The sequence below is a fragment of the Tyto alba genome, unplaced genomic scaffold (assembly GCF_018691265.1).
Source record: "Tyto alba isolate M040663 unplaced genomic scaffold, T.alba_DEE_v4.0 Super-Scaffold_11, whole genome shotgun sequence".
NCBI classification, from domain to species: Eukaryota; Metazoa; Chordata; class Aves; order Strigiformes; family Tytonidae; genus Tyto; species Tyto alba.
In genome coordinates, this window is record NW_024881273.1 from 1,335,044 (window position 1) to 1,360,514 (window position 25,471).

The 25,471-nt window shown below is 63.7% G+C and overlaps 1 protein-coding gene across 2 annotated transcripts; it reads left to right on the forward strand.

The window, feature by feature from the left end:
* The first annotated feature begins 1,263 nt into the window (after positions 1-1,263).
* NR5A1 (nuclear receptor subfamily 5 group A member 1) lies at positions 1,264-25,092 on the forward strand. Of its 2 annotated transcripts, none has more exons than XM_042786856.1 (7): positions 1,264-1,574; positions 3,664-3,943; positions 4,361-4,502; positions 8,262-8,902; positions 17,150-17,269; positions 17,746-17,893; positions 20,208-22,968. In XM_042786856.1, the coding sequence occupies exons 2-7, from the start codon at positions 3,842-3,844 to the stop codon at positions 20,567-20,569; spliced, it is 1,515 nt and encodes a 504-aa protein (XP_042642790.1). In that variant the 5' UTR covers positions 1,264-1,574; positions 3,664-3,841; the 3' UTR covers positions 20,570-22,968. The 2 variants fall into 2 exon arrangements, with proteins under 2 accessions (XP_042642790.1, XP_042642791.1); XM_042786857.1 differs by lacking the exon at positions 20,208-22,968 and adding an exon at positions 22,975-25,092 and having other exon boundaries at positions 1,296-1,574.
* The last annotated feature ends 379 nt before the right edge of the window (positions 25,093-25,471 follow it).

Sequence of the window (25,471 nt, forward strand, 5' to 3'; positions counted from 1 at the left end):
GGCGGGAGGAAGCGGCTGCGGCCGCCCCGCAGCCCCGTCCCCGCCTCGCGCGGTGCTGAGCCGTGAGCCGCTGCGTGCCGGCCCGGCAGGGACCTTGAACCTGCCACAGATTTATTTTCTCTGACATTGGCATCGCGTCGGAACATCTGGCATGTGGCTGATAATTGCTGGGGATCAGGGCGGAAGCCGCTCCGGGCCTGGCGCTTCTTCCAGAGCTCTGTTTTCATTAGTTTTTCTCCTCTCTTCAGCTGCAGAGCGAGGAAAAAACAAGCAGGGCTGCGTAGCTCGTCGCTCCCACTCCTCTCCCCGCGGCTGCAGCACCGGGGAGCTCCCTGCTCCCCACCCACTCAGCGTGGGTGCACCGCCGGGCCCGTCACCGTCGGGCCACGGCAGGGCTGGGTCGACGCCGGGGGGTACACGGGCCTTTCCCTGACCCCTGAGCACAGGACCATGGGTCCTGCCGTGCCCCCCCCGGGTGCCAGCAGCCGCCTGGCCGGGGCAGAGCTGCGGCACAGCCCTCGCTGCGGCGGCACGGGGCTCGGGGCCAAGGTGGCCAGCCGGTCCTCAGGGCTGTTGTCACTGCAAAGAGCGGGAGATGCCACGGCGATGGATGGCCGGGGCACGGGGTCGTCAGCGGGACCAAATCCCCGCTCTGGCGGGACGGGAGCTCTCGAGTGCGGCCTCTCACCCCCGCGCCCGGCCTCGCCACCCTCGCCTTTTCGCCGGGCGATTGGAAACCCGAGCCCTGCAGCCGGCGTGATGCCCGTGGGTCAGGACTGTGCTCGGTGCTGGATTGTGGGGGATCACACCCCACAAACACAGCTCTGCACCCAGGGGCACCAGCTTGCTTCGAGTGCCCTTTCGGCACACGCGGAGCTGCCGGCCGCGGGCGCTGCGAGCTCGCAGGGACCCCGGGCGTGGGGCCCCACGCGTGCAGGAGCCTCCTCCCACCCTCCCCTGCAGAGGAGACCCTCGGTGCCGCGGAGGCCCCGGCGGCAGGTCCCGGTGCTGGATGGGTGCTGTAGGCTCGCACTCCTCCCAGAGGCACCCTGCCCAGCACCCATGGCCCCTTCCCTCCCTCCCACCCCAGGCCATAAATCAGCGTGGCCGTGGGTGCTGGCGTGCTCGCCGCCGCCCACCGGTGCCCCCCACCTCCCCGCAGGGTCTCTCTCCCGTGGCGTGTTATCTGCCGCGGGGGTCCCACTTATCTCCGCTGTCACTTTCTAATGCTAGTTTATGGGCAGCGTTTTGTAGCTTAATTATGATGTTTTTCAACGCGGTCACGTGGCCACAGAAGCCAATAAGGCACCGAAGTGGGTCCATCCCGGCTGAGCCTGGCCCCCGTGGGGAGGAGATTGGCCGGTGTCCTGCCCAGGGCGGCGTGTGCGCAACCAGAGCCCCGACACCTTCCCGGCGGACACAGGTCCCATAAATCCCCCAGCCTGCTGTGGACGGGGCAGCGGTGCCCAGCACCCCACGGCGGTTCCTGGGCTGGCAGCCCCTGGCCGGCGGCACGGGTGAGGCTGCCCTGCCACGCCGGCCCCCCGCGCAACTGGGCGCGCAGCTGCCTCGCGGTGAGTATATGTCCGTGGGGAGAAGCGCGGTCCCCCCCCCCCCCCCGTCCCACCACTGCCGCCATTCCCCGGCACGGTGGCGGCCGAGGCCGGAGCTGGGGACGCGGCAGGGCTTGGCGAGGAAGTGGGAGCCGTGCGTGGGCCTCCGCTTCCCGTCCCGTCCCCATCAGCGGGCGTGGGGATGGCGGCTCGGCACGCCGTGGGCAGCAGAGCGAGGCCTCGCCGTAGCCTTGGCCCCTCGGCCGTGCTGCTGCCCAGAAGCGACAGATCCGCCTGCCCGGGGGCACTGGGAGCCCAGTCAGCAGTAGCTGTGGGTCCCCGGTCACCCCAGCGCTGTGCGTTACCCGTGGGAACACAGGCAGCCCCCACACCCTGGAGCAGGCGTGGGAGGCAGCCGGGACCCCCCGGCACCCAGAGCTGCCTGAGCCCACGTCTTTTCCCCATCGCGTGCCGGCAGGCACCGCAGCCCTCGGCTCTGAGTTGCTTTTGTTCCTCGCGGTGTTTGCTTGGCTCTTCTCCCGACCCCCGGCCCCTCCTGGGCTTCTCTTCCCGGACGGCAGGTCCCGCTCCGTGGCTCCCCCGGGAGCTCGTGGCGAGCGCGGGGGCCGTGGCCGAGGGGCTCTGCCGGCGGTGGGAACGCTCCTTCCCGGCCAAACGACGGCTGCCCCACACCGGGGGCTGCTCTGCTGCTATTCTTAGCCTGGGCTCCATTCCTGGTGGCTCCGGAGCGATGCTCGGCCGAGCCCGTTTCCTGTTTGTCGCTCTCCCTGCCAGCGCCGCTTCCCACCCGCCGCACCCGCAGGAGTGTGGGGTGAGCCGGGCGGGATGGATGAGCCGGGTGGGATGGGCTGTGCGGGATGAGATGCGGGGGATGAGCCGTGTGGGGCTGACAGCCGTGGCTCCCCTTCCCCAGCACCACAGCCCCCAGCCGGGCGGGAGCTCCAGGCACCCACAGCCGGGGGGTTCCCCGTACTGCTGCCCTCCCTGCAGCTCCATCCCCTCGAATCGGGGGTCCCTCCCCGGGGGCTGTGCAGGGAGCAGGCTCCTGCCCGTGCTGGGACAGGCTGCGGCTCCGCACCAGCCTTGAAGGGTCTCCTGACCGAGGGGGTCAGCCCTGATGGGACGGGTTCAGCTCCAGCGCCCAGCTCAGAGCCGGAGCCTTGAGCTCCCCGTGGCCAAGTGCCTGGGCCGCGGCGTGTGGCCAGCCAGCCCGGGAGCATCCCAGTGAACAGGACGTACTGGGAGCATGGATGCTCCTGTGCCGGGCCGCTGCCATCATGGAATGTTTCATTAAGAAGCCCTAAAATGTGACGCAATGATTTAAATACCAGCAGTGAGCAGCCGCTGCCTGACAGGCAGGCCGGGACACCGTTGGCAGTGGCAGCCCTACACGGGGTGGCTGGCACTAGGTCCAGACTGTCACCTCCTTCGTAGTGGCCCCAGAGGAGGTGCCAGGGGCTGCCGCACACCCCAGTGCTCCTCACGCAGCTCGCCCCGGGCTCTGCGAGCACCCCGCTGCAGCCGGCCGGCGGGCAGGGAGTCACGGGGGAGGTTTTGGCAGGACCCAGGGGCTGTGCACCGAGCGGGGCCGCCGGTGGGGTGCTCCTCTTCCTCAGACACTTTTAATTGTGCTCCGGCCCCAGTTCCCACACTGGCCCTGCCGCTCGCCAGCCGGGTGCTCAAGGAAGTGGGGGAGTCCTTGTTCCCCACGGACCGGGGTGGGGATGGGGGTGGGGGGGGCAGATTCCTCAGCCCCAGGGGGGAGCGCGGAGGGTTTGGTGCCCCATCCTGCAGAGAGGTGCCCCAGGCAGCCCCTGGGCTGGACCCCGCTGCCACCGAGGCCTGGCCGAGCAGCTTCCCCTGGCCCGGGGCTGCTGGGGGGGGCCCTGCCGGGCCGGGGCAGAGCGCGGCCCCGTCCCCGTGTCCCCGTGTCGCCAGGCTGGCAGGTCCCTCCGCTCCCCCCACCACCCCCACCACCACCCCCCCCCGCGTCCCCAGCGCCGTGAGCCGCCCGCTCTCCCCAGAGGAGGTCCCCCAGCCCCCGGGGGGGTGGCCGCTCGCCCGCACCAACATGGAGATGCTCTTCCAGGCGCTATAAAGGGCTCCGGCTCCGGCACCTGCCTCTCGGTCTCCGCCGCGCCGCGCTCCCGCTCCGCACCCAGCGCAGGGGCTGGGGGCCGCCCTCCCGTCCCCATCCCCGGCCCCGGCCCCGGCCGCCCCGTCTCGCTGAGCCGCGGGCTCGCCCCGCAGCAGGGCCGCTGGAGGGGATGGACTATTCCTATGATGAGGATCTGGACGAGCTCTGTCCGGTCTGCGGGGACAAGGTCTCCGGGTACCACTACGGGCTGCTCACCTGCGAGAGCTGCAAGGTAGGAGCCGGGCGGGGCTGTGCGGGGCCGGGGCTGTGCGGGGGCTCTAACCGGGGCTGTGCGGGGCCGGGGGCGTCGGGGCCGGGGCTGTGCGGGGAGCGGGGAGGGGGCTCTGCAGGGGCCGGGGCAGCGGGGCCGGCCGGGGGCAGCTCCTCGCCCGTTTTCGTTAGCGGCGGATTCGCGCGCAGCGGCGGGACGGGAACCCCCCGGGCGCGGCGGGGGGCGGCGGGACCCTCCGTCGGAAGCGAGACGCGGGGACGAGCTTGCTGGTGCCGGGGTGCCGGGGTGCCGGGGTGCTGGGTGCCGGGGTGCCGGGGTGCCGGGATGCTGAGTGCCGGGATGCTGAATGCCGGGATGCTGGGGGCTGGGTGCCGGTGCCGGTGCCGGTGCCCGCCGCATCGCCTCCCGCCGCCGCAGGGTTTCTTCAAGCGAACGGTGCAGAACAACAAGCACTACACCTGCACCGAGAGCCAGAACTGCAAGATCGACAAGACCCAGCGCAAGCGCTGCCCCTACTGCCGCTTCCAGAAGTGCCTCACCGTGGGGATGCGCCTGGAAGGTACGGCACGGCCGGGCTGCGCGGCTGCGGACGGGGCTGCGCGGCTGCGGACGGGGCTGCGCGGGGCTGCGCGGGGCTGCGCGGTTCCCCCCGGCGGCGGTAGCGCTGTCCCCGCCGCGTCCCCGGGCCGGTAATTCCCGCGGCCGCTTCGATTCCGTTTTTCCCTCCCAAGTTAAAAAAAAATTCGTTTTTTCGCGTCGCCTCCTGCTTTTCCTTTTTTTGTTTTTGTTTTGTTTCCCCGGGGGTTTTGGCTGCTGCGGCTTCAACTTTCCAGGATTTTCTTTGCTGGCAGAACGGTTGGGAAACAGCGTAGAAATTATTGTTTTCCTTAAGCGCATAATTCCAGAAGCTGAGACTTACGGAAAACATTAAAAATGGAGCTTGGAATAAAACTGCTGCAGACCCACCACGAATTATATTTTTCCTCTCGGTGACATTTAGTATAACAGATTTCTGGGCTGTCTGACTCTCGGGGAGCGCAATTACAGCCCCCACGGCCGCCACCTCGCCCGTGTCAGAGAAGTTGATCCTGACCGAGATGTCAGAGTCGGGCCCCACCAGCCCCGAGCCGGGCGGTGTGGCTTCTGCAGCGCTCAGCACCGGCCAACAAAATACACTGGGGGGGACACAGATCGCTGGCAAGCGACTGCAAAGCTGAAGCCGATGCAGAGAGGAGCCCCCCCACACCAGAGTCAGCCGCCCCCCTCCCTCTTCTCCCCTGAAATCGTTTACATTTTGCAGCAGATGAAAGGGGCCAGATGCATGGCCGGGCTGAGACCCCTCACCTGGGCTTCGCCCGCCCGGGAGCCGAGGGCAGAGTGCGGGTTAATCAGAAAGTACTGTGTGTACTCACAGAGCGGCCGCTCGCTCCCAGGAGCGGGATGAGAGCCTGCGAGCAGAGGCGCAGGAGTAAGACACAACATCGAGCAGCAAAATCAGCCCCTGCAAACTCCCAGCGTGGGCCGGCTTCCAGCCCCGTCTCCAAACAGATCCCAGTTTCACTCTCCTCCCTGGACTGGAGTTACTGGTGCCCTGAATCAATCCGTGCATGCTCTGGCTGTTTTGACCGGCGCTGCAAGAGAATTTGGGCGCTGGGGGCTGCAGGGGCAGGCAGGGACAGCACTTGGGCTGGCTGGGGGGGGGACAGGCACTCACTTTGCCCTTTTTCAGCCGTTTTTGTCTCACTCACTGTGGAGCCCCTCTGGTCCCGTGGCCCGGGAGGGCAGCAGCCGGGGTGTCGGAAGGCTGCTCCTCCCAAACAGCCTTGTTTTGTTTATTTTCTTGCTGTTAGCTCCTTAGCAAAGCCCTGCAGCCAGGCAGCTGGGGGGGGGGGGCGGGGGGGGAATCACCCAGCGGAGGATGATATTCCCGTGGGACTGTCTCTTTTACAGTAAAAACCAGAGCCCACCTTTCCTCAGTTCCTAGTATTTTTGGGCAGGGAATCTGAGGTGGTGCTTTGAAGGCGAGCCCCTGGCTCTGCAGGACAAAAACAAGCCCGAGGTGATTGATTTGGGGGACAGTGTGTTGACACCCCCCCCCCGCCCCGATGTGACCAAAGCGATGATGCAGCGAAGCCTGGCTGGGGAGAGCAGCACAGCCCTGGGCCGAGCCTGCCCACCCCCCCGGGGCACCCCCCGAGTCACCCCCGGGCACCCCCCCATGCCCCTGCCTGGGAGAGGTGGGCGAGGGGAGGCAGAGCTCGGCCGGAGCTCTGCGCGGGGGAGAGGGCAGGCGAGGCAGAGGGGGTGTGTGTGGTGGGGGGGGAGGTGCTGGGGGCCCGTTCCTGCCGTCGTGCCGGCCGGCTGCACCTCGGGGGCCGCCTGCAGATGGTTTTGTTGGGGGGATGCCGGGGGTGCTGACGCTTCCTGAGCAGCTCTGCTCGAGCCCCCTGGCCCCGGAGGTCGGGCCGCATCGGTCGCTTCCCGGCAGCCAGCTGGGACGCGACAAATGGCAAGTTGTTCCCGATCCCAAGTGAGGCACAAATGGCAGGAAAAGCGGATCAAGAGGGAATTAAAAGGCCTCTTCTCCCTTTGTGTTCTTGCTGGGAGAGGGAAGGAGGTGTACTAGCGGTCGCCTGCGGCAGGTCTGTGAGCACCTCTCGCTCCGTGGGGGGGGGGTGTGCAGGCAGCACCAGTGGGGCCAGGGTCACAGAGAGCCACCTGGGATGCGATCCCTGGGCATCGCTGGGCCTGGCCTGCAGCAGTGGTGGGAACACGTTTCTTGGAGCGGGTGGGAGATTTGGGCTTTCGGTGAGCTCTGGCATTGCCGGGGCATGCGGCTGGGGATGCCAGCCCTGCCGGTGCCAGCCTGGGCTGTGAGACAGGGTCTGCCCATGGGGATCGCGGCAGGGGCACGCACGCACGCTGACTGCTCCCACTCCCCTTGTACCCCTGAAGTTAGGCACTGCCCCGGGGCAGCTCTCTGCTGCCCAGAGGCATGTGAGAAGGCTTTGAGGAGCTGGGGGGGGACGTGGGGGGTGTCACAGCACCCCTCTCCTCAAAGGATGCCCTGGCTGCCCCGCTCCCAGCGCGATGCTGTTTTCATGAATAAAGAATGAGGGAGGAAGCGCGGGGCGGCTCCCCTGGGAGCACATTCCTGCTCGCCCTGGAAATGCTGCTGCTCCCGGCGACGCTCCCGCATTTCCAGCCTGCCTGGGGAGAGTTTGGGAGGCAGCCTGGGTCTCCGGGGGGGGGCTGGCCACGTTTACAGCAGCCTCAGGACAAGTAGGGGAAAGAGAGGCAGAGGTAACAGCTGAAACACAAAAGCAAGACCCTCCTGCTGTCAGCAGGGACGCAAACTAGCAGAGGGTTTTTTTCCCTTTGATGCTAAGTCTGCGGGCTGTGCTCGCTGGCGTGCTCTCCTCCATCCCGTCGTGCCGCCAGCCAGCTCCCAGCTTCCAGAGAGCTGAGGCTCTTCCAAGGGTGGGCCGGGGCAGCAGGCCCCGGGAGCGCAGCGGGGCAGTGCGGAGGGACGAGCTCTTGCTGCAGAGAAGCACCTGCTCCCTCGCGCGCTGACACATTCTTGGGTTTCTTTTGGGGTTCGGAGGGAACATCTGCTTTGCTGCCGCCGGGAGGTTGCGATGGGGCCGTTGGAGTGACTGCGCTGGTGGGATGCTCTGGCAGAGCCCCTCGGCCGTAGCTGACACCCGTCAGGGACAGGCAGAGTCCGGCGGGACCTGCTAGCCGTGCTACCTGTGAAAGGGGCAGAGATTTGCAGAAAGGAAGCATGTGCAACCTGCGTGTGGGTGATCCAGGGTCCTGAAGGTGCTGCGGGGTCCCAGGCTCTGCAGAAACAAGGAAATCCCAGGGCTGGTCCAGAGTCGTAAAATGAAAGTCAGTATCGAGCCCCTTTGTCTCCCCGGGCTTCGTGGGCTGCCCCCTCAAGCCACGAGGGATGCAAGCTGCTTTATCCCCCAGCCCATTTTTGTAGTTAAAGCCGAATGTCTCTTCCTTTGCTGCAATTCCCAGAGGCCCTGAGGTGGCACCAGCAAGGCAAGAGCCGGGGCCAGGCACCTGAACCTGCCGTGTCGCGTCCGTGCTGCGCACGGCTGGGCTGGGAGTGGCACAGCCCTCTGGCAGCTTTCTGGGAAGGTCTCCCTGGTGCCCCCCCAGCCCCATTTGGTCACCAAATTACACACACACACACACACACACACACACACACACACACACACACACACACCATTTTCTCCGTGTTGCGTGGAAGCGCTGGTCTCCCTCCGCGCAGGTTCACTGCAGCCTCTGCCCTCTCTGCCCCCAGCTGTGCGTGCAGACAGGATGCGCGGAGGGAGGAACAAGTTTGGACCCATGTACAAGCGGGACCGTGCCTTAAAGCAGCAGAAGAAAGCTCTGATCCGTGCCAACGGCTTCAAGCTGGAGACGGTGCCTCAGATCATGTCCCCGGCGCAGAACGACTACAGCCTGTCCTCCACCATCCACAGCATCCACGCCATGTCCAAGACCTTGCCGCCCAACCCTGCCGCCCTGACGCCCGTCGACTACGAGCGCAGCCCCTACGGGACACCCTCCCTGGGGATGACTGGGCCCAGCCACGCGCCGCTCGCCGGCTACCACTACTCCTCCTTCCCCAACCGCACCATCAAGTCCGAGTACCCGGACCACTACACAAACACGCACGAGTCCATGTCCGCCTACGTGTACCCAGAGACCTACCCCAGCAGCTCCCCCCCCGACATCCCCGAGGTCATCCTGAAGCTGCTGCAGCTGGAGCCCGACGAGGCCCAGGTGAAGGCGCGGATCCTCGCCTGCCTGCAGCAAGAGCAAGGCAGAGGCCGGCACGAGAAGCTCAGCACCTTCGGCCTCATGTGTAAGATGGCCGACCAGACCCTCTTCGCCATCGTAGAGTGGGCACGGAGCTGCATCTTCTTCAAGGAGCTGGAGGTAGGAGCCCGGGCAGGGGGGTAGGATGCTGCACTGGGTGGGCGGTGGGAGACAGGCAGAGTTGAGGACGGGATGCTGCCCTGGGCAGGACTGGGGCTGGAATGCTGTGAGGGTGAGGCAACCCCAGTGCGTATGAGCCCCGGGGCCACCAGTGCTGCAGATCTACTGGTGCGTCCCCGTCCCGCTCCCGCCTCCCCGTGTGGCAGGGCTGGTGGCACCGGGGCCCGGCTGCGTCGCCGGAGCGATTCCCGCTGTCACCGCGGGGCTAATGAGTTCAGATTCATCAAGGCAGGGGCAGGTGTGGAAGCAATCGCCGGCAGAGTGACTGCGGTGTCAAGCTCAAGATATAATTGAAAAATGTAACATTGCGGAATTATAGTTGAGACAATTCTCTCCTCTGCCTTTAGGAGGAAAATCGATGCTGTCAGGTAGGTGCCTATTAGCACCAGGCAGCCGGGGCAGGGCTGGCTGGGGTGGGGGACACCACCAAGCCTCCTCCGGAGCCGCTTCTGCTGCCGGCAGCCCATGAGCGTGCCGGGCTAGGGGACGTGGAGCTGACCCCCCCTCCCGCCAGGCCGTCTCCTCTAGCAAATCCCCCCCAAACACTTACTGGGGCCAAGGGGTGAATTAGCAAGGGTGGGGCAGCCTCTGCCATCCTGCAAGCCTTGCCAAGCTTTCAGACATTTTCCATTCATGTTCTGGGCTGACCTAAGATCCCAAACTGGTGCAAAAACAGGAGAGAAAATTTTGCAACATGGCCAAAACCCAGAGAGCCACATTCCGGGGTGGCTGGGAGAGCCGGATGCCTTCCCGTGCTTCCAGCATGAGGCTGTTCTACCCGGCTCTGGCCAAAATCCCCTTCTTCTCGCAGTGCCGTGGGGACAGTGCCCCGGGACAGGGCCGGGCTCTTCCCCACGCCGACCCCGCAGGGTGCCATGGGGCCGAGCGTGGCAGAGCCTCGTGGCTCAAAATAGCCCCGGGCTGCCAGAACAGTGTCAGGAAACAGCATTGTGGGGGTGGGTCGGGCTCATTTCAATCATATCAGTGTCCAGCCTGGATTTTGGGAACAGGGTGGTTGTTGTTTTGCAGGAGATATTGTAAACAGTGTAAATTCAGCTCCCGGCTGCATTGCCGCGTAGCCTTGTAACTCCATTGTCAGCCTGATTGCGCCACCAAAATAGGCTGTTTCCGTGTGAATCCGCGTCAGCGGGCGCTCCTCCTCCCGTGGGGCTCGGGGAGGGGGGGACGGGGGACGGCAGCACCAGAGGCCTCACCTGGGCAGGGCCACTGGTGTCCTGCCAGGAGCGGGGCACGTCCCCCGCCATGCCCAGCACACGGGGTGCAGCACCCAGGGGTGGCAGTGATGGGTGGGGATGCCCAGCCGAGCTGCCACCCCGGGGGCTCGTGCTTTTTGCCATCACCCACGCGGTGGGCGTGGGGCACATTCCCAGTGTCTCGCAGGGCCAGGGACCACGGGCCACCACGTCCCACCCTGACTCCGGCGGGAGCGTGAGAAAGCGCGGCCGTCCCTGCCCTTGGCTCCTTCCCGTGCTCTGGCTCAGCAGCGCGCGGCGTAACCGGGCAGGTCCGAGCCCCCGGCACGGGGATGAGGTGCCCGGGCCCCTCTCTGCATGTCCCCCACCCCGGGGATGGCACCGGGGCTGCCCGCCACCCACCCGCCACGCCGCGTCCTCCCTGCAGCGGGGTGGTTGCTTTCCCTCGGGTGCGCGGAGAGAAGCGGCTGGGAAGCAGGAATAGGGCTGCAGCTCCTGAAACCCCATTGCTGCTCCTGCCCGGCGCATAAAAGCAAACAGCTTCTGGGGTGGTAAACGAAATCCTGTTAGTGCAGAGTTTATGGCTCTACCCTAAAGCCCGTTAGCACGGAGTAAAATCGCAATCTCAGAGATCGATGGCCGTCATGCCGGCAAGTCCCTGCTGGGTGCTCAGGGCTCCGCGGAGCAGGGGATGCCAGCAGCTCTCTCCATCCCCCGGAAACAATTGCATGAAGGCGAGGGGCTCCGTCCCCAGCTGGGGAAGGGCTGTGCCTGATGCCGGTGCGGAGATCCAGGCTGGAAGGGCATCGTCCTGGGACATGGCTCCAGGGCATCATGCTATGCTCCGGCCGCGGGCCGTTTGGCAGAAAGGTGGCTTCTCCCCTCGGGGCTGCACAGGGAGCCTGGAGAGGAGGGAGCAAACCCTGGGGGGCACGGGGGACCCGCTGGCTCACGCCTGGCCAGGAGGAGCCTTTGCTCCCCGCGCAGGGAGAGCCTGAGCAGGTTTCCCCTGGAGCTGGCAGGTCTTGTTCCCGTTCCCATTCCCATTCCCATTCCCACTCCCACAGAAGCAGCCTAGCGAGGGGCAACAGCAGACCCAGCAGGGTGGGGGGTGTCGGGGAGAGCCCCCCCCGCCCCCGCCCCCCGGCTCCACCGCTGCGCCCCGGGAAGGAGGGGGGAGATGGGCTAATGGCCTCTTGACATCGGCTCACACGCCACGTCTGCCCGCAGGCGCGGGGCAGTCAGATTGAAAACAGATTTAACTTCCCAGATATATCGTTTCATTTAAGGGCCAGTAATTCTGTCAGTCTGCCACTGACAAACGAGGGTCCCCATGCCAATCCGCCGGGGAGACTGATGTCGCGGTGTTCATCTCGTGTCACCAGGCAGAGAATTACGGACTGCGCTGGCCTTCGGAGGCAAGACTAATAATGCCGCGCGGCAGAGGGGGATTTGGGGGCCCGCTTGTTTATCGAGGGCCGGCCAGGCAGCCGCGGCGCGAGGCCGCGCGGGCGGAGGTGGAAGAGGTCAGCGCTGACGCCCATAAATACGAACTTTAACTGAGTCTAGATGAGATGTGTCAGGACTGAGGGAAGATTTGCAGCATCTCTTCAGGAAGAAAAATATGGGCCGGGGGTGAAATATATTTTGTTGGGTCTTGAGTCTCAGGCAACTTTGTCCTTTCAGATGTAATTTTTTTATATCTATATGGAGAGAGACAGACAGAGAGATGTGCATACACATGCACACTTGCACACTCACATTGTGTCTGGTTTCTGTTTGGTTTATATACGTGTATTTTGCACGGCCTGGTTTATATAGGTGTTACTGCCATATGTACATATAAATATCGCCCACACAGGGGTGTGGTGACCTTTAGATCGGGATGAGCAGCCAGGAATGTTAAACAAATTGCCATGGTTTCAGCCCGAAGGCCAGGCTGGGCTGGGCGTGCGGTGGGTCCCTGTGGACGGTGGAGGGGCACGGTGGGGCTGTGGGGAGATGGGCCGATGCTGATCCCCTCCCCAGCACCTCCTCGCTGGGGGGATGGGGCAAACCACCCCCCCATCCATGGGCAAGCATCAAGGCAGGGGGACACACACCGAGAGCAGCCCCGTTCCCAGGGACCAAGGGGTTCCTGCGGGTCGCTGGCTCTGCCTGCTGGGCTGCTCCCCGCTTTTCGTTAGAGATCTCGGAGCCGTGATGAAGCCTATTTGCGGTCGGTTGCTTCTCTGCCGTTCGCATGCGTGGGTCATCTTGACCCCATCTCCTGGCCAACAGCCAGAGCCGTTTTGGCAGATTTAAAATCTCCTTCTGGTCGTGGACGCCGCGGCAATGTTTAGCATCCGATGCACTGGGGGAAATGTGACGGCTTTCCCTGCCCGCTGGCATCCCGGCTGGCCCGGCCCGGCCCTCGCTCCCGGGGCGCACACGCGGAGCCACGACGCTCCCGCAGCCTCGCAGCCGGCTGCCTGCGAGAGCCAGAAAAAACCAGCAGCTTGGGCCGCAGCAGCGTGCTCTGCCAGCCGGGAGGCACGATCCTGGCCCTGCCGCTCTGGTCTTGGTGGCTTTTTGCTTTAAGATGCCCATCGCAGTGGTATCTGGGCAGGGGGGATGGGGACCTGCATTGACCATTAACACCTTAGGCTTGTGTGGGGTTTCGATCGCGGGCGGCTGGCGGATGGTAATCCACTTTCTCACTTCTTGGTAGTCAAGGTGACGGGTCCTGCTCGCACCCGGTAATTGCCCCGGCTGCGGCTCGGGGTGCTGGTCTGTGCCGTGCACCTGCACGGGTGCTGCTGGGGCAAATCCTGCGCCAGGGATCTGGGCGGAGGCCCAGAGAGCATCCCTGGGGTGAAGGCAGGTCAGGGACATCCCAGCACGCCTCGTGCCCGTGGCTGGGTGGGGAGAGGCTGGGGGGGGGGGGGCTGATGTCTTGGGACCCGCTCAGGGCTTCCCAGCGAAGTGGGATCGCTGGTGGGCAGCTGCTTCACAGCGCTGCCGAGATGCTCGAGGGCAGCCAGCGGGTACCTGAGGTGGGGGCTGGCCTGGACCAGCCGTGCAGGGACCAGCGAGCGCAACGGGGGCTACACCGTCCCCATGGGGGTTTGGCTTCGGGATGCTGAGGCCCTGGGGTGGCCTGGGTGTATTTTGGGGAGCCCCAATGCTCCCAGGGGCTTCCTTGCCTCGTGCCTATGAACCCACAGCAAGGGTTGCAGGAGGTTTAAAATTACATCTGCGTGTGGGTCCTGCAGCTCTGCACCCCTCTGCACACCCTCCTCCCCTCTGGCCCTTGCTCCCAGCCCATTTGCTGCAGGGAAATGCATTTTTCTGTGGGTGGCAGATGTTCAGCAGCAAGACGCTTTTGGCGGCCGGACAGAGGGAGAATGTTCTCCCTGTGTGGGGAGGGTTTCGCTGCCACATTTTGTGAATGGGTTAAATGCTTGCTTTAAGAGGAAAAAAAAAAAAAAAAATTATTCTTAAAGACAGCTTGCATCAGGTCCTTGATAAAGAACTCTGTTGAAAAGCCTTGACATTAAAAGAGGAAGATCCTTTGCTTAACTTTTAAAGGCGAGAGTGCGTGCGTGCCGCCTCGCCGGGAGGATTGATTGCCTCTGAGTGGCTGTCCATTAGCAGCCCCCTCCTCCGGGGAGGCCAGGCTGGCGCTGGGCACAGGGGGGGCAACCTCCAGCCCTGACCCCCCCCGGCTGCAGCAGAGCCCCACTGACGGAGCAGGGCTGTGGGGGGGATGCCCGCTGCCACCCCATCCAGGGCACAGGGACACCCAGCTTGGAGCTGGGGCACGGGCAGGGCTGGGGTCCCTGGAGATGCCCCCCAGCCCTGCCAGGCCCCCAGAGCCCCCAGCCCGCCCCGTCTCATTTCCCAACCACGTCCCCCCATCACCACGGCTGCGTGGCTCCGGTGCACCGTGGTGCTCCCTGTGTGCTGGCAGGGGAGCAGCCACCCAGGGCGAAACGTGCTGCCGGCAGGATGCAGGGAGGTGCTCTGCCAAGGAGCTGAACCCACCTGCAGAGGTTGGGAGAAGCTGATTAGTAATTTTTAAAGGAAGACGATTTCAAAACTGTTGAAATGCTTCCTATTGGCAAAGCTGAATTTTTAAAAACCATTCTCAGGGCTAAGCTTTCAGTCTGTCCCTTCCGGAGCTCATCCCACTCAGGAATGAGGCACAGGAAGGAGCTTCCAAAACAACGCCGCGACTCAGCTGGTGCGGAGGAGCTCAGCACCGGCCGGGAGCGTGCGGCTGGGCTGGCAGCGTGCTGCCGCCCCGGGAGCCCAGCTCCCTGCGAGGGCTGGCCGCGGTTCCAGCCAGCCAAGAGGTCAGCACGACTGCAAAAAAAATCTCCATTTTGTTTTGATGCCGAATGAGCTTTTTTCCCCAGTTCTTTGTTCGGCAGCTGAACAGAAACCTCACGGCCTGTGCTGCCGGGCCGTGTACTGTGGCTCCCTCGCCAGTTTGGGCGATGTGGCAGCCCCTCTGCACCTCGCTGCAGGCAGGTTTCGTGCCGTCGGGCAGGAGCGGGCCCTGGCCGCCGGCGCTGCCTCCTGCACCGCAGCTCCCTCCCCGCGCCGCTGCGTGTCCGGCTCCGACCACCCACCGCACTTGAGAAACAAATCCCGGTGGCTCACGGGGAGTGTTGGGCTCCGAGACCATAAAGCTCTTTCTCATCTGACTTCTATTCCTTTCGCAATCTCCCAGCACTGGTTTATTGCAGCCTCTTCAGCAAAATGAGGGTATTATCCAGTCCTGTGATACTGCATCTGTCTTCCTTCTATTAAAGGCAGCGAGCACAATGGCACTGCAGAGCTTTTCTACTGGCGCTGAATTTGCTCTGCAGGGAAGTATTACTGATAACCCCTGGCCCTTTCCCTACACCAGCCTTGCCGGGGCGGGGGGCTCTGGGTAGGTCGGGGGTTCAGCTCTTTGCAGAAAGGAGCTGGGGTCCCACAGAGAGCAGTGCCGAGGGCACGAAGCCCACGGTGGTTCTCGGCGGGGCGGCGGGGAAGGCAGCGGCGTGCCTCCTGCCTGCTCCCCGAGCTGGGACGGCAGCGTGCCCCGTGTCCCGCCGTGACCCCGGGCACAGGGCTGGGCTCTTTGATTTGCCAAACGTGGCCGTTGGCTCTGGCAGCCCGTCCTGCCCGTCTCTGGCCCTGCCTGCAGCCCGCGAGAGCCTGGCAGGTCCTTGCGGTCTGCGTCCTGGGTTGAGCGTCTCACCCGAGGCAATGGCAGGCGTTTCTTTGAAAGCGTGGCGGTGGGCGCTTAGACCTGCGCCGGCACGTCCACACCAGCACACGTGCCAGTGTGCACGTGATCACACGTGTGTTGATGCGTGGGCAGGGCCCGGCCGGGCAGCTGCAGGGCGCAGCGATGCCCTGGAGCCGGCAGCTCCCCCACAGCCGTGCTGTGCCACCGCAGCTCTGTGCCCCCCTGCCCAGACCCACCATCCCGGGCAGGGAGGCGAGGATGGATACTGCCTCCTTTCATTTTAAAGTATCCAGAGGGGCTGCCTGGACACACAGGGCCTTTGTGCAGCAGCTGCGTGTTCCCTCCCACCCCGGGACGCGGCCAGCAGTCATTTTGTTAAAGATTTGTGTGCCGTTTGGGGAGGTTGTGTCTGGTGGGGGAAAACCCGTGCTGATAAGAGCCAGCGAGTGTCACCAAAACACGCGGAGCTGCTTCAAAGGCAGCTCTGCACGGCCGCCCGGCCCGTCTCCTCTCCTCTCCTCCAGTCTGGGGTCCCCTGTGCTGGGGGTGCAGCTCCAGCTCTCCCTGCCCACCCGAGGGGACCCCGCTGCCTCCATCTGTGGGGTGCAGGGTCGGTGCTGTGAGAGGGCAGTGCAGGGCGTGCGTGGGGCGTGAGCCTGCAGGTGTGACCTGGCCGTGGGGCGCTGGGGGTTGCAGTTCTCCCTATAGTCACTGACCAGCGCTGCGGGCATCAGGCTTGCCATCCTCTCCTCCCACCCAGCGTGGAGGGATAGCTGGAGGAGATGCATGGGATACCGGCAGTGAAATGAAGTGGGGTGCAACGTCCAGCCCAGTTACACACCAGCAGGAGAAGGCATGGGAACCAGGAGTCAGATCAGTGCTTTGCAATTAATGCTTTATTAATCGGATGCAGCATTTCCTTGATAGGAGCTTGTTCACGGTCAGACTGCAGTTTCCACATGTAGACATGTGTGTGAGACTTTGGGAAATGCTCTGCAAGCAGCGGGGGTGAGGAGGGTTCCAGGTACTTTAGAAAAAAAGAAATGGGGCTTTTCCCAGGCTGCAAAGGTCAGGGACAAAGTTCTGGAGGACAAAATCTCGTCCCATCTGGAGGAGCCGGATTGCCCAGGGAGGTGGGTGATGCCCCCCACGATGGGCTGGCAAGCAAACGCATGCAGAAAGCAGACCTGGGACTGGGCAAGTCTCTGTAGATCAGGTCACCTGGGGCCCTCACGGGGAGGTGGGAGTTTGTCACGTCGCCAACACATCATGTTGATGCCGAATCCGTGCCAAGGCATTGCTCATCCTGGTGGCAGAAGGCCTCATCCACTCTCTGCTTCATGTAACAGCACCAATGACTGGACTTGCTGCTCTACTTCTGGGCGCTTGAGCAGTGAGAAGAGGTGTTTGTTTTTTTTTTCACACTGATGCCAGTCTGCTAGAAAACCCCTTTCTGTTTTGCTCAGGGTGAGACACAGATGGGTGCGAGTCCTGCCCAGGTCCAACGCTAAGGCGGCAACGTGCCGCAGCGGCTGACGGTGTGAGCTTGAGCCGGTGCTGCCGCAGGGCTGGAGCGTGGCGCTGACCCTCGGATGCAAAGCTGGGGGGCCGGGAGCGGTGCAGGGACCGGGGCAGCCCTGTCCCCTCCTGCCAGCCGGGAACAAGCTCGTACAGATGCAGCCCGGGGTGCCCCCCCGGCCATGCCCCGGCGCGATGGGTGTCAGCGGCACGGCTCTGGGTGTCTTTCAGGTGGGCGACCAGATGAAGCTGCTGCAGAACTGCTGGAGCGAGCTGCTGGTGTTTGACCACGTCTACCGGCAGCTGCAGCACGGCAAGGAGCACAGCGTGCTGCTCGTCACCGGCCAGGAGGTGAGCGGGGACCGCGGCGGCTGCTGCGGAGGTGGGGGCCGGGTGGTGGGGCTGGCGCAGGGCAGGGGGGGGAACAGGTTTTTGCTGTGCTATGGGACTGCTTGTGCAGAAGGTCTTGTCCCACTGCATCCCATCCCGTCACGTTCTGTCCCATCCCATGCCATCCCATCCAGCTCCTGGTTCTGGAGAAGCAGAAGTGGGGTGTGAGAAGGGGCCCCTTCCCTCCCCCAGGGGTGGTTTTTGGAGATGTGGGTGCCTGTGATGCCAGCACCCTGCAAAGAGCCCCTCTGCTTTAAGTGGTGCTGGAGAAACGGGGTTCTCATTTCACCCCTCAGCCTTTGCTTTAACACCCCCTGATTCTCAGTCAGGGCTCTGAGCTGGTGCCCGGCTCCTGCCCTGCGTGGGGTCCCCTGCAGCGGGTTCGGGGGGTGCTGGGGCCCCCATGGCTGATGCCGTCCCCGTCCCCGTCCCCGCAGGTGGACATGTCGACCATCGCAGCCCAGGCCGGCTCCATCCTGCACACGCTGGTGCTGCGGGCGCAGGAGCTCGTCCTGCACTTGCACTCGCTCCAGGTGGATCGGCAGGAATTCGTCTGCCTCAAGTTCCTCATCCTCTTCAGCCTCGGTGAGTGCCGCCGCGGCAGGCACCGGGGATGGGGGGCGGCCACTCTCGGGGGGGTCACGGCCGTGCTCCCGCGGGGTCTCGGCGGGTGGGAGCGCAGCAGGAGGGAGCACACGCAGCCCGTGGGTTCATGCCGGCTGCTGCGCCGATGGGTGACGAAGGGGTTTTTAATGCGGAGCCGGGAGCGAGGGCCAGGACCTGTCGTTGCCCCAGCTGAGCTGGGGGTCCGAAACGGCTCCCGCTGCGGGGCCGGGCTCTGCCTGCAGTCACGGAGGACAATACCAGCCCGCCAGCCAAGCGGGGCCTGGGGTGGTCACCCACCCCATCACCCCGGGCAGGGAAGCAGCCGGCTGATACGGCTGCGGTAAATCAGGCGCGTTGGGGGGGCTGGGCCTATCTCCGGTATCTGCGTCCCAGCGCGGCGGCGGGCAGGGCTGGCGGTGGCGCTTGAGGGGGCTCAGCCCCGGGGCCGTGCGCGGGCTGCAGCGGCGGCTTCACACGGGCCCGCCGCATGTAGACAAAATAGACGGGAGCCGCGGGCACTGCTGCCAGAGCCCGCAGCGTCCCTGGGGCTGCACCACCTCTCTGCTCCTGCTCCTGCTCCTGCTCCGGCTCCTGCTCCTGCTCCTGCCCCGATCTTGCCCTACTCCTGCTCCTTCCCCTGCTCCTGCTCCTGCTCCTGCCCCGATCCTGCCGTGATCCTGTTCCTGCTCCTGCTCCTGCTCCTGCTCCTGCCCCGATCCTGCCATGACCCTGCTCCTGCTCCTGCTCCTGCTCCTGCCCCAATCCTGCCATGATCCTGCTCCTGCTCCTGCTCCTGCCCCGATCCTGCCCTACTCCTGCCCCTGCTCCTGCCCCTGATGCTCCTGCTTCTGCTCCTCCTCCTCCTTCTCCTGCCCTGCTCCTGCCATGATCCTGCTCCTGCTCCTGCTCTGATCCTGCCCTACTCCTGCCCCTGCTCCTCCTCCTGCTCCTCTTCCTCCTCCTCCTGCCCTGCTCCTGCTCCTCCTCCTCCTCCTCCTTCCCTGCCCCTGCCCTGCTTTTACTCCTGCTCCTGCCCCGATCCTGCCATGGTTCTCCCCCAATTCTGCTCCTGCCCTGCTCCTGCCCCATTCCCACCCTGACCACGCTGCTGCCCCTGTGGGGAGCGTCTTCTCGTCCACCTTGGCCGGGGATGAGCCTCTTTTCCCCCACAGGCATCGCCCCGAGGCAGGGCTGCCCATCAGAGTCCCACCGGAGTCATCTCAGCCCTTGGTGTGGCTGTGGGTGGTGCTGAGCACCACAGGGACCCCAGGGTGCCCAGCTGCCTTCATTACTGGTACTGACACATTTCCCAGCGCTGTCGGGGCGGGAGATCTCACCTCCCGGCACACGGGTGGTGGCAGGGCCTGCGAGGGGCTCAGCTGGCTGCCACACTCCCGGCTCGCACCTTTGCCACCCCGGGTGCTTCACTTCCCACACCTCGGCGGCTGCTGCGAATTACAAAAAACCTGCACTGGGCAGGAACCGACATTTCCCCAGGGAAACCTGTGCTTGGGTCCCTGCTGAAGCCGGGTGCTGGTGCTGAGCCAGGACGGTGAGCCCAGCTTGGGGCAGCCTTGTCCCCACTCCCATCCCTGCCCCATCCCCATCACAACCCATCCCTGACCCTGTGCCCGTCCCTGTCCCAGCGCCTCAGTCTGGGCTTTCACTTCTGAATCCGTGGGGGCTCACTGGGGGGGGGGGTCCTGCCAGTGGCTCTGTGCCTCACCACCCTGCAGCAGGCCCTGAGCTGCGCTCTGCGCCGTACGGACCCTGCTGTGTGTTTTTGTAGTTTGTGCTTGAGGGAGAGTTTGTGTCACTGTATGTCACCGTGGCCCAGGAGCCAGCCTGCTCCAGGGGCAGCACCGCCACTGGGGTAGTGGGTTAAGTGGGAGCACTGACACGGTGCAGGCAGTGGGAATCCACTCGCCCGCCCCAGAGGCTGGGTCAGGGCCGGTAGGTCTGCGGGAAACCCTGGTTTTGAGTGGGTTTGCTGTGGACGTGTCCCTGGCAGCAGGCAGCTCCAGCAGCTGCAGGCACCCAAGGGGCCTGGGCAGGGTGGGTGTCTCAGGGCACGGGAGCTGTGCTGCCATCCCGTCCTGCACTTGCAGCAGCTCTGCCTGCAGCTTTCTTTCCCTCTAGAGCTGTTTTGAAATCCAGAGAAATTAGATGCGATAATTTGCTGTGATAAGGTGTGGCACAAACAGTCCCCCGTCCCCCCCCCCCCGCTGCAAAATAAAGGAGCCAGAGGAGCTTGTGCCCAGAGCTGGAACCTTCCCCGGCCGCTGCCCTGCAGGCTCAGCACCGGGACGGCCGGTCCCCCCACGCTGCCACACGTACCCCTGCTGTCCCCCAGCTCGGCACAGCTCGGCTCGGCACGGCACAGCTCGGCTCGGCACGGCACGGCTCGGCACGGCACGGCACGGCACAGCTCGGCACGGCTCGGCACGGCACGGCACACAAGCCGGAGCAGCGTCCTCCCGGAGTGCAGCCAGCACCGGCGGCCGATGCTGCTGTGCCAGTCGTGGCTGCGGTTCTGCTTCCCTGGAGCAGAGCCTTTCAGGGAGGGCGTGGAATCAAATAGCTGTATTTTCCCATATATCATTTTGCCCCAAATCCAACTTTTTCTCTCCATATTGCAGAGCTCACTTGGAGTAATTTGCCCTTCGCAGGCTCAGCTGTAGAGGATGGGATTGTGTATTATGTGCAGGATGTAATTGCCTTTAACAAGAGAATTTCCACATTTACCACTCTGTCACAGCACAGTCAAAGCCAAGCCCCACTCACAAGAGCTGCCATTTGAGTTCTAAATAGATTTCTCTCCTGAGCAGGTAAAGAGATTTAATTAAAATTAGGGCTTCTCAAAATAGCAATATTTATGAGGACGGCACAGGTTAGCTTTGTTCTACAGAAGGGCTTAATAGAGCCTTAATGGATTGACCTATCATTCGATTTCATGACTTACATTCATGAAGCAGCTACTCTTGGGGAGGGGAGGAAGAGAGGCTTTTATAGCCCACATTCCCTTAAGCGTTTGCAATTTATCAGCAGCTTCTCCCAAACAAAAGGAGCTGTGAATAGGAAGAACACTTGAGGGCATAGAAATAATCCCAGGCATATCTGTATGTGTGATGGGAGGCTTTGTCACAGGACAGTCTTTGCAACTGCTGCAGTGTCTCTAAATGAAGTGAGTCAATGTTATTTGGACAACATTCTTTATTCCTTGCAGGAATGAAAAGATTATTCAAATATTCAATTAAACAGTGAATAGGGTCTTTCAGAGAACCAGGTGAGTTCATGGAGTAGAACTAGCTATTGTTGAGCCAACTCAGGGGATAGATTTGACATTTATCAATATAACTTCTTTTTTTTTTAATGACATGCACAATAACCTTATGCAGATAAAGAGATTTCATAACAACAAGCCGGGTAGAAGGGAGATGGCCACAATGGGAGCAAATGTGCCGCAGGAGTGAAAAGGGAAGGGTGATCTGATAAAGTGCATCTTGGCACGACCTGCGGCGCTTTGTGCCTGCCCCACACAGCACCCGGCCAGGCCGTGGGCATGGCTGGGGGCTCTGTGTCCCCAGGGACCCCCCAGCCCCCCCGGGCTGTGCCTCCACTCCCGGGGCTCTGCCTGAGTGTGGGCTGGGGGCTCCCAGCTTTGCTGGGCTGGAGCAGCTCTGGGTGCATGACCCCCACCCCAAGGGAGCCCTGCGGGGCCAGGTAGCCGGGGGGGGGGTGGGGCATGGGCACCCCCACCCAGTGGCATGAGGGTCCCGTCTGCTCCTTTCTGCTCAGGCACCTCCATCACCAGCACTGCGCTTTGCCCTCCTGGAGCTGCTCAGCCTCTGGGTACAGCCACGTTCAGCTCCCTGCTTTTTGGGGGTGGGGGGGATGAAAATCAGAAATAACCCCCCCAAACTCCCAGCTGCCTGCGCCAGAACCTGTGCCCGGATTTCCCTGTTGCCAGGCCAGGGTGGGATGTGTCCGGGCTGCCAGCACAGACCTGAATTTGGCCGCGCGTCGGCGGCTGCTGGCTGCGGGCAGCAGAGCCGGCAGCGCCGTTACCGAGCCAGCGGGGCTGGGTGCCTCCGTGCCATACAGTACATCTATTAAATCCGCTTGCCCCAAACGGGCTCGGCGCCGGGGTTTGCAGCAAGCTCTCTCGCGGGCGGGCGCCGAGGGCCCATTGCCGTGCGTAGCTGCAGCCGGCTGGCGGGGCACCGCACAGCACCACTTCCCGAGAGCCCCTGAAACCTGCACGTGGGGCTGGTTTAACAACGCGTTGCCGGCGTTAAAAAATCAGTGCTTCCTCCACCGAGCACTCGGGGCAACCTGAGCACCAAGGCAGCATCCTTGGAGGGCAAACCCCAGCTCAGGCTGCCCCTACAGCCTTGAGAAACCCCGACCCAGCAGCCCGGGCTGTCCCTGCAGTCACCCTCCTGCCGGGGCTACAGAGCGGTGGTCCCCAGGGACAATCTCTGCCCCAGCTCCTGCAGTGCTGCCATCGGGGCTGCAGTGGCCTCTCGGCTGCCAGACCCTGCCTGCAGCGTGACTGCGGGCAGCAGAGCTGGCAGCGGGGTTACGGGGAGCTGCTGCGACCCTGGCGAGGCGCAGGGGATTAGGGTTTCCAGGCTGGTGATCCTGGTTGCCACATTGGAAAGACCAGGTTTACAGGGGAATTAATTCAGCCGCTTCCTCGACCTTCAGGAATTAAAGAGGGCTGATGGCAGCAGCTCCCTGTGCGTGGGTGCAGCCGGTGACATGTTTTGGCTTTGCAGCTTCCTGGGCAGCGAGGGCAGGGGGGCACCAGCCCTCCCGGTGCCGCAGGGTTTGGGCATCCGTCTTCGGCATCAGGGGAGACCTGGGAGGCAGGGCAGGGATGGGGAGCCCGTGGCTGGGCAGGGACAGGGCACAGGACCCCCTCCCCGCGCTGTGTTTTTGTGCACAGGGGACATTGACACCAGAGTGTGGGTCCCTCCTGGCACACCCGGTGCAGCACGGCACGGGGCAGACACGAGGGTTTGGCACGGTTTCACCATCATCTTCTTCCCTTGCAGACGTGAAGTACCTGGAGAACCACACGCTGGCTAAGGACGCTCAGGAGAAGGCCAACGCGGCGCTGCTGGAGTACACGGTGTGCCACTACCCCCACTCCACGGACAAGTTTCGCCAGCTGCTGCTGCGGCTGGCGGAGGTCCGGGCGCTGAGCATGCAGGCGGAGGAGTACCTCTACCACAAGCACCTGAGCGGGGAGGTGCCCTGCAACAACCTCCTCATCGAGATGCTGCACGCCAAGCGGACTTGAGCACGGCCGCCAGCACGGACCCGGCGGAGCCCCGGCGCTGCCAGCAGCGTGCCACGGGCAGGACGCGCGCCTGGGGCTGGGGGGCCAGCGCCGCCTCTCCACCCCGCCTTTCTCAGTGATGCTATTTAACCTGTACTATTGGAAAACTCCCAGATGGTTTATTTTAATACACAATAAGGACGGTTGATGGCTGCGGGGCCGTGGGCTCGGCTGCTGGACTGCCCCACCAGCAGCATTGCCCCGCGGCTCCTCGGCACACGAGGTGCCTGACCGGTTGCCTGCCTGACCCGGCTCTGCAGCATGAAGGAAAGGTAAAGCCTGGCCCAGCTTTTCTCCTATTTATGCTCCTCTCCTGCTGTCCCTACCAGCCGTTTCCCCTCTGCCGCCATCCCTCGCCCAACCCTGCCCCATGTCTCAGGGCCCCTCGTGCACAGGGCAGGGGAGAGGTGAGGTGAACCCCCACCCGAGGTTGTGGTTTCGTAGCGGTCGGGGTGTCCCCAGGCACTGGGACGGAGGCAGAGGATTTCTGCAGGAGCTGGGGCTGGAGATGTCAGCCCCGTGTAACTGCTGCTTGCTCAGCATCCCGCAGCTGCCCCGTCCAAGTGAGGGCAGGCAGGGACGGGCAGTGCCAAGCCCTCAGCTGACATTTGTTTTCTGAGCACTTGCCGGTGCTGGAGGCAGCAGCCATGGCTTTGCAGCCCGTGGCAGCCACGATGCCTGGAGCCCACAGGCATCCACGGCCAGCATGTCTCTGGGATGTCAAAGCTTTGCTGCTGAGGCTCTAAGAGATTTGGTACCGGGAGCAGGGGACCAGCTTCAGGACGCTTTGGGCCCGTGGCCCTGCTGCTGCACCCTCGGTGCCAGCACAACATCCCCACGGCTGGAAAGCTTTGCAGGTCACAGTGCCTGGGTGGTGTCAGCACGGCGAACTGAGCTGGTTCCCGAAGCGCAAGGACAGGGTGGCCCCGGGATGGTGTCCCCGGGCAGCGCAGGTCCTGCCTCGCTCCAGCCCTCAGCCGTGTCCAGGCAGTGCCTGGAGAACAGCCAAGGGGCAGGACGGGTTGGGGACAGACCTTGTCCCCTTCTTGTCCCCAGGAGAAGGTGGCAGAGCAGCTGGGCAGGAGGGAGCTGCAGGCTCCAGCTCAGGTGCTGGTCCAGGCTGCAAACAGCCCAGCACTGCTCCTGCACCGGCACATGCCTGGGGGATCAGGGGAGCTGGGGGGCCCTGCAGCCCCCTCCTGCATTTACCTGCCCAAGCGGGTGGGTAAGGAGTATTAAGAATTGGCCTGCGCTTCGTGCTGGGCTGGGCTGAGCCCCCAGAACTCCCCAGCGCACTCTGCTGTGGCCCCAGGAGACAGAAAATGTTGTGCTGAAGCAAAGAGCCATCGGTTCCTCTCCCAGCGCAGGCCAGGGGCTCACAGACACGACTGGGCAGCGCTGGGGGGGCTGCAGCCCCCTCAGCTGGGACATGCTGGACTCTCTCTGCTGCTTTCTTTCGGACTCAGCCATGCTGTTCTCTCCCCCCGCCCTGCCGCCGGGCAGCCCAGCATGTCCCCCCCATCCCAGTCGGGCCCCCCCGGCGCTGCTGGGGCTCCTCCAGCACGGCTGGGGTCGGTTCAGGTTTGTTTTCCACGGCGGGCGTTCGCTCCTCATTTCCAGGGGGCTGTCGTCCGCCGCGGCTCTGCGCAGAGCCGGTGCCTTGAGGAGCTGCAGACGCTGTGCCCGGAGCCGCGCGGTTTGTGGAAGCTTGTTAGATGCAGAAGAGCATGTTTGTCTCTGCTTTTCAACATGTTTGTGCATTTTTCCTCCTGACGTCTGTGGTTCAGTTTCACCTTCTTCTTTTTGTGAACTTAAAGAACTGAAGAAAATGGCTTGGGAGGTAAAAGATGTTTTATTTTCAGACAATGAAAAGTGTCCTTAAGTGTCTCTCTCTCTCTGTCTCTGTCTCACATCCTTTTCTCCCTTTCATCCCTCCCCTTCCCCACTCCCCACCCTTCCTTCCCAGGCGGGAGGTTACCAGCTTCCTTGTCAGGAGCAAACCACTGTAATAAATTTTGCAGTTCATTTAAAAAGGCAGATTTTGTCTTTTTTGACTGTCTTTCTAACCCTCCCTGTTGGTGCCACCCCATGCTCCTGGCTTCCCACGGGCAGGTGGGGTGTCTTGCTGGGCTTGGCCCCGGCACGCACTGGGTGCTCTCCTGGAACGCCGTGGGCCTTCGGTGGGACCGGGACGCTACGGCTGCCGGTCG

What these genes read in the sequence shown, in the direction of transcription:
- NR5A1 (XM_042786856.1), top strand. Translation starts at nt 3,842, where the DNA reads ATGGACTATTCCTATGATGAGGATCTGGACGAGCTCTGTCCGGTCTGC. An exon ending in CGTGGGGATGCGCCTGGAAG is followed by an intron (nt 4,503 to 8,261) that starts GTACGGCACGGC and finishes CTCTGCCCCCAG; the next exon opens with CTGTGCGTGCAGACAGGATG. An exon ending in CCTCATCCTCTTCAGCCTCG is followed by an intron (nt 17,894 to 20,207) that starts GTGAGTGCCGCC and finishes GCTGCCCTGCAG; the next exon opens with GCTCAGCACCGGGACGGCCG.